We start from the raw sequence: 20,343 nt of genomic DNA, 5'->3' as shown, positions 1-20,343 counted from the left end.
TACTTCCCCGCGGTAGGCATCATCATGATCACGATCAGCCTACGTTGAAATCCAGTACACAATTCAAGAGACCTACCAGAGTTCTCATAATACAATCGGCCCCAAGTCGGGGAAACTTGTCCTGTGCCTAGAAATTTCTATCCTATCTAATCCTCTGCTGCCGTCAACTGCGTTCCCACTCACCTCAATGACCACAGGTTATCGGCAGCATGCATTACGCAACTTGCCAAATTCATCCTTCAGCTTAACCTCAACTAGAACATTCTGCATAGACTTCCATATCAGCGCTTCTCCATTCCTTGCCCTCCTTCAAGCCCAACCAGAAGATGAAAGAGAGACCTCCATGTTCAAGAAGCCTTTGTTTGAAATGCTGACACAACAGATAGGTACTACACACGATGTTGAACGAAATGTTCACACTGATTTGTCATAGCTTGCGAGGCGTACCTTGCGGATGTCTGCCCTTGGAAGGCTCCATCTCTTCCTCCTGTGTGCGGAACACTGCCGTGAGCAGCAACTGGAAGATGTCGCTGAGTGAGCCCAGGACATCTGTCTCCGTCAAAGCACGCTCCAGCAGATCTGAAATGGAATGTACGATGTCAAAGGACAACCTGCGTGCACAACTGGCTGGAGTTTCCGCACAGCGGATAGGTGTGCTAGGTGCGATTGAGGAGGCAGAAGCACTGACCAAAGCTGACGCCCGCTGGGAAGAAGTCCTTGAGGTCCAGCTGCTGGGCGAACAAGCTGAGGAACTCGAGGACAACCATGAAGTCCCCAAAGTGCTTGGGGGGAATGGCGCAGTGCAGTGGCACAAAGGATGGCAGCTCCCGCAGGTCGTCGCACTCCAGGTCATCACGGGGACGGTTCCACTCTGTCAGGAACTGAGCGTGTAGGCGCCGCTCCTCTATCTTTTTCTGTGCAACAGGCAGGGGAAGAATGCATGAGACAGCTGATCTCTGAGCAGTGCGTCACTTGCACCACGTCATAATGCCAGCAGTCATGCAATGGGAAAGAGCAAACGGGAGAACTACGAGACACTCGAGGATGCCATTAGCACGACACAAACTTAAAGGAGCACCTTAATTACCTAAATATATCAACCTTAGTTATAGTGTTAGGCAACTTTATTAACTGATGCTTTAATTAGTAAATGCTTAATTACAACTAGTTTTAAACCAGTGCATTGGCTGAAGTTGTCTCTCTCAAGGGACCAGGGAAATTGGTTCCATTTATCAGGAGTTCCATTTACTGAGAGACAAAGCTGAATACAATTGCATGAATACAAAACCAACCAGCCATGAGGATGGTGTTCACTTTAAGAGGCAGTTCCGTTTAAGCGATTTCCGTTTGTCGAAATTCCACTGTGCTATCAAAATTGTGCACATACTTTTCAGAGAACAGACAACCAGATTAGAAAGGGCTTGCCATTGATGGTGGTTAAGAATCGCCATGCGGCCTTGTTCAAAATTGATTCACAAAAAAATAAAAATAAATAAATAAAATAAATAAATAATTGAGGATGAAAGTTATGCATTCGACCCTTATTAACATGGCAGCACACCTTTTGCCGGGCTTCCTTCTGAGCAATCTTCAGCTTCAAAAGCTCTTCAAACTCCCGATCCTTTGCTGCCTTGGCTTCGGCTGCTGCTTTGGCCAGTTCTTCAGCTGACGGATGATCCACACTGGCGGAAGCAATGCCATTTGGCTTCTCAGCAAGCTCTTTCTTGCCATTAGTAGTCGCTGGAACAGCTCCTAAACAAACGATGGCAAAACATCACCAAAACGCCCTCAATTGAAAGACAAAAAATGACAACCCAAACATTTTAACACAAGCACTCTAAGGAATACTGAATAAAAGATGCTGCAGTGGAGGAGTCCAGATTAATTTTGACCACCTGACGTTGTTTAACGTGTATCTAAATCAAAGTGCATAAGCATTCTTGCCTATCAAAATGTGACCACCACCGTGGCCGGGACATGAACTCGTGACTGGCAGTTGAATGCCACTGAGACATCACGACAACCAATGGCTGCTGGAAGAAGCAGCAGCACAGGGAGCACAAGATGCCGAATGTGCCGAACAGATGTGAAAATGCACCAAACAAAGCTTTCATACTGCAACGATTTGTTCAGCTTAACTCTGCAGACAGCCACCTCTCATAATGCATGACTAGCTTTCCAGGTTTAACATCCCTTGTCAACCCTTTGGCTGTGAGGTGTACTGAGTGTCAGAGACTTTTCTAAAGTGCAACAAGTTCTTTCTGTCTAAGTAACATGTTACCAGGCTTGCATTACAAATGCTATTTATTGGCAATATGTTGCTGAACATCTTTACAAAGCTTTATAATCTGAAAAATAAGAAGAGTTAGCAGGCTAATTAACAATTTTCATTAGAATAATCAGCGTTTCAAAGGTGACATGGCCATTGCGTTGATGTCATTTTCATATTGTAATCAACATCAAAGCTTTAGAAGTCGGAGTTCACAATAAGTAGCTGCATTATGTAGGCTTCGTGCGCCGGACTGCCATGTTGGGAAACAAGAGATATGAGCCACGCAAACAGATATAAAGAACCTAGATTTTCAACAAACCTTGTTCTATGATTTGTCACATAGAAAGAAAACCTGGTACGAATATCCAGTTGAATTAAGGGGAGAGGCTCCTCGAAACAACTTCTTTTTTATTATTTGTACCAGAGACTTCAAAATTTAGCCAATTAGAGAGTTTTTCATGCAGATTTAAAATATGCAATTAGTTTTTGTGTAGCTGCTATAGTTCTCGAGTTATAATATACTGAATGACAAATTATAGTGATATTTACGGGCACTTTTTTATGAACTAAACTTTTGCAAAAAGTCTTGTGCTATAGCTCATTTAGCTCTTCATAGATTACAGAGTGCCGATATCTAGTCAAAAAACGTGTTCAGTTATTGGAAGTGGGACAAAAAAATTTTGACACTTCAACCATTGTTTCTTTCAGTTCCCTGAGACATAACTTCGTACTATTGTAATTATTAACGACTGATATTGAAATTTCAAGTAGATATCGGCATTCTGCATACCTTCAAGAGTATGTATGCCAAATTTCGTTAGTATACACCAATTCTAAGTGTACAAAAGGCTTCCCGGAAGACACGAAAATATCAAAAAATTTGAAAATGAGAAAAACAGGTTTGAAAGTTTCAAAACCTTCTATTCTTCAAAATCCAATTGTTTTTGCATGAATCTTGGTCACACTTAGAAATAACATGCAATGTCTTGTGATGCAGCGGTTTTGGAAGGCCGATGATCGCACAAAATCGCGAAAGCCGGTCATATCCAGCACCTATAGCGCGCGCTGCCAAAACAGCCTTCACGTTTACGGCAAAGCCGTCGCGCGAGCTCCCGCTGTCGTAGCGAGTGTTCGCCCCGGGGTCACCGCACGCAACGGCCGAGATGATCCGCTTCGACGTGTGCGTGAATGAAAGCACAGATTCAGGGCAGTCAGGATTTTCGCAGCGTAGCTCTAGGTACGACGAAAGTCCTTTGCGCTTCTCAGCTGCTTTTCGGACGGCGAGTTTCCGTTCACGGCAAGTGGGGCATGCCGAACCTGTCACCAGTGCCGTCAATGCGCCGAACTCGCACAACACCGTGCTAGCAGCAGGGGCACCGACCGACCTTGATTCGCTTTTGAAGAATTCCATCTTTTTCTGCGATGCACTGACGAAATCCACAGCAGCGTCGATTTTACCACTGTCGCGGCGACCGGTGTCGGCGGTAGGCCTAACCGACGTCGGAGCGTCGCGGGCGTCGTACTCGGCTGTCATTTTTTTAACGACGTTTCCCTCGGTACTTGTGCCGAGTTCGATACTTCCGGGCGTCGAAACTGCACTTTTTCGGGCTAGTCATCTCAAGAAAACGCGGAGAGAACACGGGAAACTGTGCGGCTAGCGAGAACGCGCGGCGGCGGTGGTTCGGCTTTGCTGCACAAAAGGAGCACCGCCGTCCAATGGCGGGGCCGCGCTGCATGGCGCGCGATTCAAAACGCGCGACAGTCTCGTCTTCTTTCTCGTTTTTCTTTTATTCTCCGTAAACATACGAGACTGACAGCCATTGAACCTTGGAGGAAAGGGCTGACGCTGCACGCCCCGATGATTGCAAATGGCGGGCAGTGACGCTCGATTGCGTGAGAACGATGCAAACGGCGCGGACTTTCTAAACTTTCGGTGGACTATAGAGTTACCGCCGCTCACTTAGGCGCATTTTTTGGTGACTTCTCGTGCGAATTTCGGCCTGATATTTACAGAAATAAAAGTTTATAGACCAAAGATGAGAATGCAGCTTAAAACAAAAAAGTGATTTTTTTTTAGAAAACCGCGATTTTTCGACCCGCGTCTCCCCTTAAGTTCTGCATAGACGGTGCCACAAGTCCATGGATGTTTCACACTGCCAATTATCGCGCAATATGTGCAACCCAACTTTACTCATACACGGCTGGTTGTGTGCATTGGCCCCCAGACGAGCATGCAGACTGATCACACAATCTTTCAAAACTATATTTTCGCAAATTTGGTGGTAAAAGGTTGATTAGTAAAAGACTGATCACACAATCTCTCAAAACTATATTTTCGAAAATTTGGTGGTAGAAGGTTGATTAGTAAAAGAAAAAAATGAGGGTCAAAGTTAAATTTTTAACATGTTCATGGCAACGCGGCTGCAGGTGGGCCACAGCAGCAATTCCCACTGTGCGCCTGTGCAGGGTTTTCCTGCAGTACGCAAACGACATCTTTTCTAGAAATCAACGAAGAGGAAAAAAATTCCTGCTGCTTCAGATTTGGCACACCTCGTGGGCCATAACACTCAGGAACCGGGGCTTGAAAAATTGCTGCACAGTCAACAGGGTGTCTACCAAGTTGACATTTCCAGATTCCCAGAGTTTTGCATGTTTTCCCCGACTGCTCTTGTAAAATTTCCCGAGTGATACAGAGCTTTGTTTTATGTCAAGACGGGCTGACACCATGTCGCCTAATACTATCACTCTCTAGTCAGCATGTTAAAAAAAAAAAACTATTATATCCAGTTGGAATAGTAAGGAGTAGTGCTAACTTTATTCAAAAAGAAAACAGAAAGGAGGGGTTAGTAAAATGCACAGTGAATAAAATAGCTTCAAAAAATGTGGTAGAGTCCATTGAAAATATTCTCGAATATGAGCTATATCTATCAAGTGTTAGCAAGCTCATTGGTATGAGGCCCGAACTTTGACACAAGTGAGATTCTGAACAGCTGGTGAGTCCTCCTCAAGTGTCTTGACATACTCTCAGCCCGTGCACAACGCCTCAGTGTTGCGTGTCACTGCTTTAAGAGTTTATTTTGGCTTGGATGAGGGACACCTGCATCTCGGTGTCAGCCACCACTTTGTTTTTCGAGCTCAAGCTCCTTCAAAAAAGCACCAGCAGGCTTCCTTTCTTGTTCATTCCTCAATGCATAGGTCCTTTCTGTTCTCGTCCTTCTGCCATGCGTTCGCCCCACGGACCATTTGAAGCATGCTCTAGCTCAGTTGCACAGACAACATACCATTTTTTGGACTCCCAGGGGCCGCGAAAACGCCCGAAAAAATTCATGCATGTCTTTTACTGCCCTTAAGGGCTCAAATAGCCGCAGGTACCTCCGAAGAAGCTCTGGAGGCCTGCCGGCACACTTATTAGGCATATCAGTGCTCGTACTGCGACAGGAGACGGGGGGTGCACATGTGTATAATTAAGGAATACATACTGGGCCCCATGACAATTCTCCTTCCCACACTTTTTAAGCTTCACCACAATACTTCGTATATGCTTCACTGTGTAACCTGCTATATTGAGACGAAGCTTACTTTCGGAAACCGGCACTATGCAACGTGTCGTGCTTTCCAAGCTTCGAAGCCATTGGCGAGGATTGATAACAGCGGTGAATTGCTAACAGTAGCGAACGTTGAAGTAGTCAGGCCTAGCGTCTCCATGGTGGTGGCCACAACTGCCAGTGGATCTGTGTGCGAGAGCACCAGTTCGAGGCGGCGAGATTATCAAAATGGCGACAGTGATGGCTTTGATTATTGCCGTTTCAGACCTGCGGTCATGGCAAAAGTTCTAAAAAAATATGATGGCAAATGGTTCTTGTGTTTAAAATTTCATAACTTATAATTGACTTTATGCAGTACGTGGTGGTGCCGCAAAGCTGTCCGAATTATCAGGCATGTCCCAAAAATCGGGTGTCCGGAAAATCGGTCATTGACTGTAGACTGGAAACTCCTCCAGCCTATGACACGGCATCAAAGACGATTTGTTACAATTCTTCCCTGTTACTCGAGCCAGCATTAGCGCAACTTTCATACCCTTTCAATAAAATTACAGCTAATTCTAGCTGATAGAAGCACAAATTTACTGAGTTTTTCCCAAGTATTTTTAGACTATTCAAAGTCCTTGGAGACTTCCCTGTTTTTCCGATTGGTAGACACCCTGAGTTAATGTTTTGGATTTAGCACCGGAACGCCAGCACCGGAACATCGGCATGACTCACAGATTTCAAAGCGCTATTATGCCTTCTGGACGCCGTGGCACAGTTCTTGGCCAAGTTCAGTCCTTGGCTTACTTAGACTACAGTGCAGTCTATATTTACCAATTAAAGATTGACTGGGCTTGAGCAGACGTTGCCAAAACCCGTAACGCGATGGCGAGCTGGCGCGGGAACTTCAGGGCGGCGGTGCCACTTGCCTTTCGTCGTCATGTCTTGGCTTGCCGGGCCACTTCTCAAAGTAAGAATGACCGTTTTCATAAAAAAACTTGCGAAAGACGAAGACGAAAGGAACACATATGACAGGACTGGCGCTACTTCCAGCTTGCGTTTATTACAAACGGTCATCTATTTACGCTCTGCACATCAGCTACATCATGAACTCATCCTCATCCACACAAAAGATGGTGAATGAATCTCATAGACACGACTGTATGGTCAATCAGTTCATGTGCCTAGACATTTCGAGAGAAACGTCACTTCTTTTTCTTGCAAAACCAAAGACGGATAACTGACGCACTTGTCGCCTGCTTTCCTAATAAAATAGGCTTCCACTATTTCACGTTCTGTTTTTGTGTTTTGTTTCGTCAAGAAAGTTATGTCACCAAACACTTCGGCTTCAGCACGTTCTTTATGAAAACTGTCACGATGTACTAATTCGCCCAAACCAAGGTATTATTGTAAGAATGACCTTTTCGGTATTCTAAAAGGGTAATTCACTAATGTACAGCAAAGTTTTTGTCCCCAGCATCTCATCAAAGGATTAGCAAGCAGTGTGTGAAACAGCCCAAATGGCCACAGCATTTCCGGAAGTAAGGCACTCACCCTCTTTTTTGGGGCTACTGGTCTGCTTCAACTTCCGGGGCTTGCTGACCTTGCCATCGGGCGAGCCAGGTGTGGCTGCCCCTGCTGAGGGCCTGTTCTTGGGAGACACTGTGAATGTTGGGGAGGAGCCCGTGAAGATGTCGGCAAACGTGAGCTGATGCAGACCATACTTCTTCTGGGTCTTCTCCTGCAGAAGATGTTGCAATGGTGCACACATTAGCCACCGTACCATATTTTGCCACCCTAAATGTAACTGTTAACGACAGAAGGAGTTTCATGTTACAAAGCTATTCAGTGGGTTAGGAGGGACGTTGCCATATGACAACACAACAAACAAATTATCCGCACCAGGTTTTCATCTTGTTAATTAAAGGGCTAATGAGGTTTCATCTAGCAGGCCTGACGTTTAAAGGATTTTCAGACTGGAAGCAAAGTCAAAAAGGGGGGCAAAAATCGTACCTTAACCCGCAAAAATCCATCTTTGTCGAGCTCTGTGGCCTGACGTAGGAAGATGCGATTCTTCTCTCTCGTGAAGGAGTTCTTTTTCCGGCTGCAACATTTGAGGCACACCGGTCACAAAACTGCAAAATCTGATGTCAAAGCAATATCACTGGTCATGACTTAAAGGATATTTTGGCCCTTGTTTTCTTTGCTAATAATCAACCTTTCCTGCTGCTAAAAAAATACAAATACACTTTTAAAAGTAGTGTATCACCTCTGGCATGTTGACCAGCCTTTGTACCATACGAATTCAGTGCAGATTAACAGTTCAAAGAAGCAACATAAATACACCTGACCAAGTGCCATTCGCAACTGCGCTGCGCTATCCATCTGGTTTGTTGTTGCAGATGTTCTGGACTGATTTGTGCACTCGCAAGTAGCACTTGGTCCTGCATGTGCGTGTTCTTTCTTCGTTGTTCATCTAAACTTTGAGCTAGAAGTTTGTATAAATCTAGACAAGAGTTTATCCTTACCACCCATTTGAAAATACAAACAAGAGCAGGTTGTCATGGCTGAAGCATTACACACAGCAAAGATAAAACCATAGAATGTACCAGACGTCAGTTGGTGGGACAGTGTGAACCTTGCCCTCAGGGTCGATGACCTGGTACTTGACCTTGTCGGAAGGCACGGACTGACCACTAGCCTTCTTTAGCGGCGACGCAGGGGTGCTGGGTGCAGGAGAACCAGGTATGACTTTGGCTGGTGACTTTGCCTTAGATGGGGGCGACACCACGGCTGCAACAGTGCACGTTTTCCTGTAAGATGGGGGAAAAAAATTATTGGGCGTGTTCATTTGACATGAGAAATAACAACACTAATGCACTTAAATTTATCTGCTCAAGTGAAACCATATTTGAACACCAATTGTGCAGTCAAATGCCTCTACGTGAATTGAGAGTGACCAAGAATATTCCTTGTTTTAAATAACTAAATAAGGCAAAATAGGCATGTATATACAAATCACGTTATTCTGGCTTTGCTGAGACATTTTATTTAAGCCTGTTATTTTTTTCTGCACACTTCAAAGTAATGCTTACTCCTGATCTGACATTGTTGAAAGCAAGACAGCATTCTCAGTTGGAAGTTCCGGTAATGACAACAGATAGTTGCAGGGAGTTGAATGCCATTAACACCTCCCAAGTCACCATTATTCATTCTCCGCAGCCAAACCACAAGCAGAGTCACTGACTACATGTCAATGCCGCCAACATAAGTTTGCAACAGAGTCTGTGCATGTGCTTCGGCATAACATTGCTCAATATAACAGACCATGACCTGGGATGCGTATACTACTTCATTCAACAGGCGAATTCCTCATTATAGTGGTGCTCACAATCAAGTGTAAGGTTGAAATTGGCCAGGTCGTGTTGTCCCCTGCAATATGCAGGTAATTTCAAATTAAATACTTTTGTTGCAATTCTGTCAATGCGGCTCACTTGTCACCTATTTTTCTGTCTGCCTTTCTCTCTCCACACTAAGATTTGTCACATGAGCTTTATGCACACATGTTCTCACATGTCCATACACTTTTTTTTTATGTAACAGTGCTAACAGCAGCATGCTGTTTAAAGGCCATGTTTGTTACCGAGTGTGACAGCATGTATGTGTGTGCAGTCTAGGAAACCCATATGGATGTTACCTGCTTGCACAGCTTTGAGCGCAAGCAAGCTGCTCTTGCAAGAAACATTGCTGAGCACACGGTATTTAAAATGGAACCAAAATGTGCAGCTGCACTTACCCCCACAGCCACTACTTGATGCCACGGTGCAAAAAAATAAATGCAACACCGCCAAACCAGGGGAGACACCGTACCATCTCTTGCCTATCCAGTGCTGAGTAAATAGTAGCATGTGAAAGCTCACACGTGCTTTCACCACGCGACAATATCAACGCAAATACCTAACGAGGCTACAGCTGCAGGAGCAACCCAACCTTCAAGAAACATTGCACCGAGAGGTCAACAGCGGGCGCCGCCGTGTGCAAGTTTTACAACATAGAAGAAAAAAAAAAACTTTGCAGCCACAGCACTGCTACGCATTAGCGGTGCTGGCAACAACCACTGCATGTTGTTCGGCGTTTATGTCTACAACAGTAGTACTCTTACACATAAACTATGTTACCTAGTACACACAACGCGCATACACATGAAGCGGACTCGGGCACAGACAACGTACGTTGTCCAGCCTCGTCGGTTACATCTTCGCTAACTTTTCCGCCATCAAAACGACTCGCGGCACGAAAAAGCAGTGAGGCACGGCGCACAAAACCGATCGGTGTTCGGCACATGCTAACTCGAGCGATCGAACAGCGACGCCAGAAGAACAGCAGCACAAAACCGTTGATTTCAACGCACAGTTTTAAACGCTGAGCAGCATGACCGAGGCCACGACGACGCGCATTTGAAAATCGCGAAAAAGGTGGGACACTCGGGATTCACCTGACACCGGGGAGGCAAGCCGAGCACACACAGCGCCGCTGTTTTATCCCTCGCGGCCCCGCCCTGGCGATTACGAATGTGCTAATTTCTGTCATCAAATCTTTCGCACGGGCGGCGACCACGACAGTCTGTGCTTCTCTTGCAAGTCAGTGCAAACAAGACCAGCCGCGGCTTTAGCCGCCATTGGGGCACGACGAACACTACTACGAGTGTTCGGCGATGTGTACACGGCGATGCGCCGCGTACGCCCAAATACGGTTCCAACCAACTCCTGGACAAAGGCGAAAATAACACAAGTCATGCACTTGAATCAACTCCTTCACGTATACATTTCTAAACGAGAGAGCGTCGCGTTTCGTTTCTTTCGCAAGTGGATTGTCGGCTCACCAGAAGTCGGTTATCTTGCTGCACGACTTCGCCGTCTGCTTCAGCTTCGGGCTCTGCTTGCGCCTCTCGAGCGCCATGTCTGTCCGTCGACAAGCGCGTTTGTGCGGTAGGCGAATATCTGGCGAAATTACACCACCCACGAATCTTCAAATGTCCGAAAAGCAGCACCGACTTCGCGACTAGCCGGACATTTTTTTCCCGCCGTCTGGACGCGACGCAGAAAACCCGCGCGCTCCTGGGACCGGAAGTACCACGTGATCTCCCGTTGCGCGGGAACCCGCGCAACGCAGACGACCAAGGATTTCTTTTTTTTTTGTTTGTTTGTTTTACTGCGCCTCCTGCGGCAGATATGCAAGATGGCGTGCCTGTCCAAACTGTTTGTTTTATTTCTCTTTTCAACCTCAAAGGCTTTTCCATCGACCATGAAAAAGTGAACGGCTGGCTGCGACGCAGTTGCCGCAGGCTACAGAACGAAATATTCTCCGCTGACGGATGTCTCGCACCGTTGCCACAAGCGGTCGAGCACGAACGGCACGACCAACAGCGCTATTTTAAAAAGTGGCTTTTTTGTTGCCTCACTTTCTTACTTTGTTCGCAAAAAAAGAAAAAAAGAAGCGGTGTTTTACGATCGCCGTGGCTGGAATACGGCTGTACGTGAATACTGCCTTAAGTCAGGTAAAATACAGCGGCCAGCTGGCCCGACGAAAACTCCATTCACTCGCATTCCTTTTCGTTGAAGGCATTAACGGAGCCAACCGGTTGACAAATAGCTAGGAAATAATAAACTAGTACACTGTAGTTCATGAGCGTTTCCCGAACTGCAGATTTCTACTCGCTAGAATGCCCGTGGCATGACCAATTTGGCTATTCGCCACGAAACGGCTCTGATACTTGTAATGATTGAAAAGGGACCTTGGCCCACTAGTCCAGCCAGAACAAAATATACGTAGTTATGGACTACGGGTTTTTTTCGTTACGCGACAGAAGGTACGAATTCGTAACGCTGGTCATATGAATAATGTTTATCTTAACTACGAAGTTTGTCCTCTCTATATCAAAGTCTGACGAGCATGGAAACATGAAAGTTTAGTTTAAATGTAAGAGTGAATTCACGCGACATTCGTGCAAACGCGGCAAATGGCGGAGACGCACCAGTCTATTGGTTTTCTAGTCCAGCTGATTCGCCCCGACTGTACTAGTGGCCATGTGGAATTCCAGATACTGTTTCTGTAAACATTCAAGGCCTGTGAAACACTGCAGTACATAGTCCCTTTTCAAGCAGGCTGTAAGAACATCACATACGAAGATGATAATAAAGTGTTTTAGCCAATGCAGTATTATCGTAAAGAAAAACACATAGCCATCAGGTAAATCCTTCCATCTAGCAATATGTAAGCCCACTTACCATTTTCTCACTTGGGACAAATTTCTGCTTAACATTTACAGACGATAAAGAGGTGATAGCCACTCAATACATTAATGAATTTACTTCCCATTAAGCGCGATCTTCCGAATAGAACCAAAAAATTTTGTATTATGATCAGGTTCGCTATAACGAAAGCTTGACTGTACCACACGATTCATGCACGTACAATAGTAGATTACAATACTTTTTGTATTACTATTGCAGAAATGTAGCCAAGTTTAAACTCGCTGAAAAGATTCATTTGATCTACCCTGCACTTAACAAAGGAGTTCATGCCAGTTCCGTGCGCATGGCTCTTTCAGGAGTGCAGCAAATACTTTGAAATCAATCTGCACTAACCCTGCACTGAGTGAACTAGTTGCAATGTATCACTATGTTGATACAGCAACAATGCGGATGAAATACAAAAATGCTTGTGTACTACGACTGAGGTGCATGTTAAAAGAACTGCAAGGGGTCAAACTTATTCCGGAGCCCCAACTAAAATGTCCCTCATAATCCACTGTGCTGTTTCGGAATATTAAACACACACACACGTATATATATCAGCTATGCGATGGACTCCAGACAAAAAGCTACAAAAAGGTATCTTGAGGACATAGGAACACTAAAAACTGTACAAGCATACATCACACAAAGGCAGCTAGCAGGCATAATTTATGTAAGCATGTAATGACGAAATAGCCTTAATGGCAAATGTGTTACTGAGTTAAATGCACATGGTTAGAGATAAGAGACACGGGACTTGCCAAGCAAGCAACACAGCACTGTGGCTCGGCTACTGATTCATTAGCCTTCAGGTCAGTAATCTGATGCTTCAATCCCCTTTTTAATGAAAGCAGTGCATCTTCCAGAACTCTCCACTGACCTATGCCTTGCATCAACTGAACTCCTCTTATGTCCATAGATTTCCAAATATCATCACTCCATCTAGTTTCTTGCCACTGTAGTCTTTTTACCTTCCCTTGGCATGTGTTCTGCCAGAGTGAAGCTTTACATAACTGGCCTGATTACACTTGTTTCTCTTGATCTCAGCTGCAATGTAGACTAGCAGTGTCCGATTCTCAAACACATAGTACTATCTTTCTATATATTAATGTTGAGCCCAGTCAAAAAGAAATATGAACGTAGGACTCAAAATGCCTTCCATAAAAGTCAGATATATTCATACCTGCCAGCCTGTGAACATTAAAACACGTATAATTTCTGCAGACACAACATCAGAAGGGGTGAAAGGGAAGAATGAGACCGGGGGTAGATAAGCACTTTTTTTGCATATGTATCCACGTGGATATGTATCCCAAACACATTTTTGTTAAGGACAAATTATCATTAAATGAGCACTCAAACACGTTTCTCACTAATGATAGAATGGCTTCCCTATTAAAGGATGTCTCACAAATTTCATGCCTTAAATATTTTTTGACTCCTTCAAGTATTAGTGGAGTTACCCTACCGATATGTGGCTTTCTCTTCTCTCTCTCTCTCTCTCTCTCTCTTAGGTCACTGGAAGCTACGCAGGGAAGAAGCCAAGAGAGCTCTCCCTCTCCCCTGCTCCGTGCGCGGAGCAGGGGTGAGGAGAAGAGCATTCAGGGCATCCTACGATGAAATGCAGCAAAAGCGATTGTCGCGGCACCCTGTGGGGACTGCGGCACACTACGCTACGAAGCAAGCCACTCGCACATCGCAGGCCACGCGCAGCATAAGCAGCCGGCAATGCACATATGAAATTATTTTTCAGTGTTTTTGAGATCACGAGCATATATACATTTCATTAATTTAACTCAAAATTTGCAATTATGTGTTGCTGAGAATGTTCTCGTGATCACCAAACCAGCCAATAGCGTTGGTCTACTAGCTGCATTCGATGACGCTGCGTGACGACAATGGAATATTTCTCCATTTTCAACAAAAGATTGTAAATTCCCTGCTGCATGCAGTGCAGTAATATTTGGCTCACATGTTCACAGCAGCCTCTACAACAGATTGCTTTCTTACTACGTCCAAAAAGTGTTTCAGGGCCCTTTAAGCACCACGCACAAGCACGGCAACCTTGGAACAGCACAGACCAACAAGCAATACACCATGTTTAGATCAGAGTGACTTTTTCAGCAACATCGCTGCTGCCAATTTTGCCTGCATGAAGAACATGTCTCTAAACTTGCTTGACGTAGGAACCCCTTTGGTGTCCTATCTCAATAGGAAGACTCCAAAATGTATAGTCAAAGAAAGAATGAAGGACAAGATTTTTTTTTGTTAACAAAATGTATTTTTCATTAAAGTTGACAAAACAGTCATAAAATCACAGAATGAGCTTGAATTCATAAACTTAATGAAAAGTTCAGGAGAGTTCACATCATGCATATTAAAAGTAACCAACAGTATGAGTAGCTAGAATACATGGCACTGAGGTCCTCCTTAACCCTTTAGGTGTCATGGCTGAAAAAACCTGTGCACACCACTTGCTACGTCCAGGTAACACCATGTCATAATTTCCTCTAATTTCCTGCGTTTCCCGAGATAATTTGCAGACCTGGGACACTCATGTACAGGCAGGAATGGCTACACATAAGTTGGTTAAATTCAAATTGCATGGCAGATTTTGTTTGCATTTGATAGAAGGTGTGATAAAACCTCATATGTGTTTGTGTTGCTCGTGTCTGATCTGCACACTTCTCTTGTTTTTCAACATGGTGGACTGGCTGGTGCAAGAGCATGTCGTTCTTGAATCATGCAGGAAATTACAAGCTTCTTATCAACTCTGATTCAAAGGACTCCCAATACTGACTACAACTGTGTCAGAGTGACAATAATAGTGACTCAGAGAACAAATAATCAATTAGCATAAATATTCTGATAAAGCTTTTGAAAATATTCGGCAATATATCACTCATAAATGCTAACTGAATGTAAAGCCTGCTAATGTGCTGCTTAGACAGAAATCAAATATGATTGCACTTTACAAAAAAAATTCCAGTGCATAGTGAGCAGGAAAGCCAGAAATTCCTGGCACTCAAATCCATTTTAATGCCAAATCCAAAGGCCTTGAAAAAAAGAAAAAGCATGGCACTGATAGCAAAATCAAGAATATCAAAACATCTGAAGAAATTCACTAAATAGAACAGATAACAGCAGTGCTTATGTAGGCCCGTGAAAAACAATGCACAGAATAGCTGGCACTAATGATAAGCCTCTACAGTAAGAGTTGCCAGACAACCTTTACAGGGTCCCTCATCTGGTTTGGACATTGTGAACAGATTAACGTGGCAGATAGATCATGCACTGACAATCCTGTCTGCGAAGTATCAAAGTGATGCACGATGCGAACACAGCCGAAATTTCAAACAAAAGCTTGTGCACCTATCGCCTCGAGGGAACCCCGCTTCCAGCCAGAGAGCCAAGGTCACACAAATTTCGCTATGTAAGACTGCCAGTAGCATCACCAATTATGCCATATAACTCTGGTAAATTATCCAATGCAGAATTTACCATACTGCCACTCAAAGTAGGCCACGCAGCTAAAAAGGAACATTATGTGTTCCCTCAGCTTTGGTAGGGGAGAAGGCAGAAAAGACATGCCGCTTGTGGACGTTAGTCGAGACAAAAGGAGAGAATGTCTATGTTGGCAGTGAAGCTCACCTCATTGAAGCATGGCAATGTGACATTTCAATTTCTCCTATCCCTTCTAATAATGAAGCAATTAGAAAAATTCTTGCAAAACGCTCCCTAGACGGTACCTTACAACTTCAATTGAAAAACCAAAATTTCCAATTCTGCCGATGAGGGCTCCTTTAGCATACCCGTCCCCAAAACTAATGTGCATCCAATGTGCGCGGGCTTAAAGTAAGAAAACAAAAGTGCACCTGAATGTAATGTGCCCCCGTGTTATAAAACAAAAATGTAGCATGCCACCACGTCCGCAATGAGAAAAAGTGAGACGTGCACAATTTACCTAGACAAAAGGGAAGCTTTTTTCTTTTTTTTTTTTTTTTGATGAGCTTCCATATTAAAAGCGGTGTTTCGTCATGGCCATTCACACTTCACTGGTCCCAAATACCAAGCACACAGATCCGGTATTCTTGAGCGAAAACATTTAGAGACACTACTATCACTTTGGCAAGATTTTATGTGACTCTGCATTGGACTTGTCAAGGTATGCAGCCGATAGCGTTCCTGGCACTGTGCGCAGCTTGACACACCACCAGAAACACTGGAGGCTGTATACGATAACACATCCTGTGCAGAGTTCCGTGAAATCTTGCGAAAGTGATAGTATCTCTAAAATGATGATGAGTAGTCGAAAAAGGAATCTCGTTTTAAGCCGTTTCGACAAGGGGACTTGTCTTCACTGGGGCAGCAACACTGAGAGTTGCTGCCCTGACGAAGACGAGGTCACGTTACCAATTGATTGGCGTAAAGCATCGTTCTTCAACTATTCCTAACCATTTCAAGTTTCCATCATCCTTTTAAATTGTGTCTAGTATTTATGAAAGTGACTGACCGAGAATACTGCTCTGGATTGTACTACAGCACAATATGAACCGATAGCAACTTCACAAAAATGTGCTTTATTGCCACCTAGTGATGGCAATGACACCATATCTGATGGCTCTGACAATAGGCTATTGCCACCACAGTGAACGCAGTTTTTCTTTTGTATCCAAGTGTAATGCACATTTAATTTTCGGACCCATTTTCACAGAAAGAAAGGTGTGTATTTGATCAAGTAAGTACAGTAACTGCACTAGCTCACGGCAACAGCTGCCCGAGTGTTTCTTGCCGCTGGGCTTATCTGCAATAAATCAAACCCCCAAAAGAGAATTGAAATAATGTCTATCTCACAGGTACGGCTGCGAGATACACCTCTCCTTTACTTGGCAATCAAAGAACCAGATCAAATGGACTCGCGCATGAAAGATGCACAGAAAGAATGCTGTAAAGAACAAGTAAACACGCGAAAGTGTAAAGATTTCCAGTAGTGGTTCTTCAATTAGCTCTGAAAGAATTACGGAGAAATATATATTTGCAGAACAATCACAGTTCTTTTGGATCCCTTGTTTACTGCTCTACAAAGTGCCAAACCCAACTCGTGTTGTTATTTGGGAAGTTGTGTAACTACGCGTGGTCACCAGTCTCACAACAGCGTAGAGCGCAGGATGCTGCAGTTCTAGACATACTGTGCCCACTGCAGAAGGTTAGAAAAACACCCACATCAGCACAGCACACATTAGCACAGGCGGCTGATACTGACCTCTACTATACTGATAACTAGAAGCATAATTCAAAACACAGAATTAGTCTCCATTTCCGGTGAAGTTTTCTCTACTTCCTTTTTAAATAAAAAGATGCTGATCCATAAATGTTTTCATAAATAACAGTTAAATTTGTTCATTTTCACTTTTCCTTCCTGCTTGGCTGTTGCCTTGGCTCTCTCTCTTAGTAGATCGCTTAATTTATCAACTCCTTGTGACTCTTATTTCCAGTTGCTAATTTTGCACGAAAAGTGCTGTACAATTAGGGAAAAGCCAGACGAGGTAACGGGTGACAGTCATATTGCTTATGGGTTTAACGGTCATTGAACAGTCTGATGATGGACACCCTTTTGCATTCTTTTATTTTCCATCTCATCTAACCCATATCGCGGGTATATGGTTCCGAGGAGCTGCCAGCATCGCAGCGAGCCGTCCCTCGATGAAATAATATAGCAAAAGGAAAAGTTAAACGCAACTGGCATTTTCTCTGGCCACAACTTGTTCCACGAGCATACAGACCAGCTGACTATGAACCGAATCCCTTTCCTAGCCCCTGGATCAGTCTAAACAAAGAAGGTTGAACTAATGAAGCAACAGCAATGCACATGACCGGTGAATAGATGGCGACAGCTGAAATCATTTTGAGTTAATCATGCAGGGACTGAACTGATGAGAAAACTGGCCTTACACCCCAGGAAATGCCGATAACTACCGCCATGCAAAAGGACTGAAAAAATTGACAACCATTCCACTCTGTGAAGATGGCACTTTCCTGCTTCCTTTCATCCTTGTCTTTTTCATGCGCTATAAGCCTCACGAGGACAGTCAAAGCTCTTAAACAAAAAGCAAAGTGCTTCACCTCCGCCGCGAGGGGGTGGGCCTGGAGATAGTGCAATATGGGGCCGACCCATGGCGGAGGTGAAGCAGACGTTAAGCACTCCCCATACATAGGCCCGTCCCGAAGATCCTGAAGGCTCCGTTACAGGTTCCCGAGCGCACAGGGGTATGTGCCATTGAGCTTGGACCCTTTCTGCACTATCACCAGGATCGGACCACATGATGATTTTTTCTGTTGACGGACGCCGAAAAAGCTACGAAAGTTAGTCATATATACTGCTTTCGCTGTAAAAGGCAGCAAAATGTTGACCACCGAGTAGATTGATTTGTTGGCGCTTTAGGAATGTGTGTGAGGAGTGGTGGCATGGGTGGATAGCGAGGGTGGGGGGTATGCCATTTAAAAGAACACTTTCGCGTGAATGAATGATAGAACTTGACGGGAAAAAAAGAAGGCAGAATATTCTTGAAATTCTACTTTATCTTACGAAAGCATACATGTCAAGTCATTTTGCTTACGAGCATGCTGCGTTTCTAAAAACACTTTTTTAAAGGAACTTTTTTGTACTGACAGCCAATTTCCGAATACTAGAAATTACATACAAAGATGAAAATTTATTACTTGAGCTCACACTGGTTTGCTGCATTATTTGGGTTTATACATAATATTTGACTAAAAAAACGGCCGTGGCTTAGCTTGGTTAAGCCTGGTGACTGCGAAGCAATAGTGTGTTATTCTCGGATCAGCTGGTAGTATGGCTGGTGGTAGTCTTGGGTTATGCAAGCGTTACGGCTTACAGTGAATCATCTAAGCACCAGCACGTCCAGGTGCATCTTGGACTTGAGCACGCCATTGGCGAACGCCCGTATCGAGCTGAAGGACGAGAGGTCCAAGTAGCGCATGACGACGTTCTCGATGCTCGACACCCGCCGAACGTCGGCGGCTGCGAAGAGGCCGCTGCTGATGTCGCGACACGCGAGGATGACTCGGGCGCCGCGCCCCTGGTGAGAGGAGCGGGAGTTAGGCCGCCGTTGGTGGCTACCGCCTCGCCTCGCGACGGCGTGAGATGGGGCCCCGTTTTTACACAGCTGGTGTGACGTCACTCTAGGTCACGTGGTGTGACGTCACGCAGCGAGGTCACGCTAAAGGTCAATGGTGCCTACCACCGCCTCGCCACGGAACGGGCTGAAGTGCGACCTAAAGTAGTATTGCTTTGCAATAAAAAGCAAGGACAATTCAAGGATTTCAGGAACTGGAGATAAAATTCGAGAGAGTTGAGAAAAGTTTTTTTTTTTAAGTTTAGGAGTGTAGTGTGAATGTGGGAGAATTCAAATTAGCACACTTTATTTCTCCCATGTTCTTTTTAACTAAGATTTTTTTTCCACGGTTACTCCTTACTCATCTACATATTCAGCTCTGCATCAGACACTCAATGTCTGGGCTATAAGTTTAAGCATGAGTGGAAAGGCTACTCACAAATCCTTAAGTGCCTGTGGCAGCAGCAATACAACAGTGACAGTCTGAACATGCGATCAGCACTACTGTGTAGCACAGCATTCAACCTAGCCATTAGTACAAGGAACACAAGACTGTGCGTTTTTTTAATTAAAACAAGAACAATAACATTGTACCACATAAACAACAAAAAGGGACACGCCCTGGTAATCTCTCATAACACGGGTTGCACACAGCAAAGGCATTTCAACTCCAGAACTGAAACTTGTGGAAACAGATCAACACACAAACACCAGTGGAGAATTAATTATCTAGGGCATTATATGCCACATATCATATTTAAGTGTGCTGGTTTATATGATCCAAACTGTATCCACCCATTTTCAACAATTTTAACGAGTTCTAAATGCTCCTGATAAACTTATTTAAAAATGTAGAGTATACAAGGCTTTCAAGGAGGCATAAATACAGAGAATTCAGGTACTGAGCAAATAAATAGCAGTGAACTACTCTCACGGAATGAAATGCACCAATTTAGGCCTAACTAATACACATACTTTTGTTTCTGTCGTTAACAGTTTATGTTACATCAGCATAGTTTTGGTTTTTATCAGAGTTTGCACCACCTTTAGCAGCCAGGTGGGCAGAGGAGCGATGTTGCACTGTCAAGTAACTGCGCTTACAGGTTGTTCTA

General features: G+C 44.3%; 1 protein-coding gene across 2 annotated transcripts in view; it reads right to left on the bottom strand.

Annotated features, from left to right (window-relative positions):
• Acf (ATP-dependent chromatin assembly factor large subunit) overlaps positions 1 to 20,343 on the bottom strand; it is a 66,095-nt gene that overhangs the window by 37,020 nt on the left and 8,732 nt on the right. The window contains exons 1-7 of one of the 2 annotated variants that reach the window (XM_050180221.3): positions 10,682 to 11,624; positions 8,409 to 8,612; positions 7,813 to 7,903; positions 7,354 to 7,540; positions 1,562 to 1,752; positions 689 to 914; positions 448 to 579 (exon numbers count right to left, since the gene is read on the bottom strand). In XM_050180221.3, coding sequence (XP_050036178.1) covers positions 448 to 579; positions 689 to 914; positions 1,562 to 1,752; positions 7,354 to 7,540; positions 7,813 to 7,903; positions 8,409 to 8,612; positions 10,682 to 10,758 — 1,108 coding nt within the window. In that variant the 5' untranslated portion in view covers positions 10,759 to 11,624. Of the gene's footprint in view, positions 1 to 447; positions 580 to 688; positions 915 to 1,561; positions 1,753 to 7,353; positions 7,541 to 7,812; positions 7,904 to 8,408; positions 8,613 to 10,681; positions 11,625 to 20,343 lie in introns of those variants that run through there. The other variant, XM_050180219.3, reaches the window with a different exon arrangement.

Source organism: Dermacentor andersoni, chromosome 7 (genome assembly GCF_023375885.2).
Source record: "Dermacentor andersoni chromosome 7, qqDerAnde1_hic_scaffold, whole genome shotgun sequence".
Lineage (NCBI taxonomy): Eukaryota > Metazoa > Arthropoda > Arachnida > Ixodida > Ixodidae > Dermacentor > Dermacentor andersoni.
This window is presented reverse-complemented; position numbering and strand designations above follow the sequence as displayed.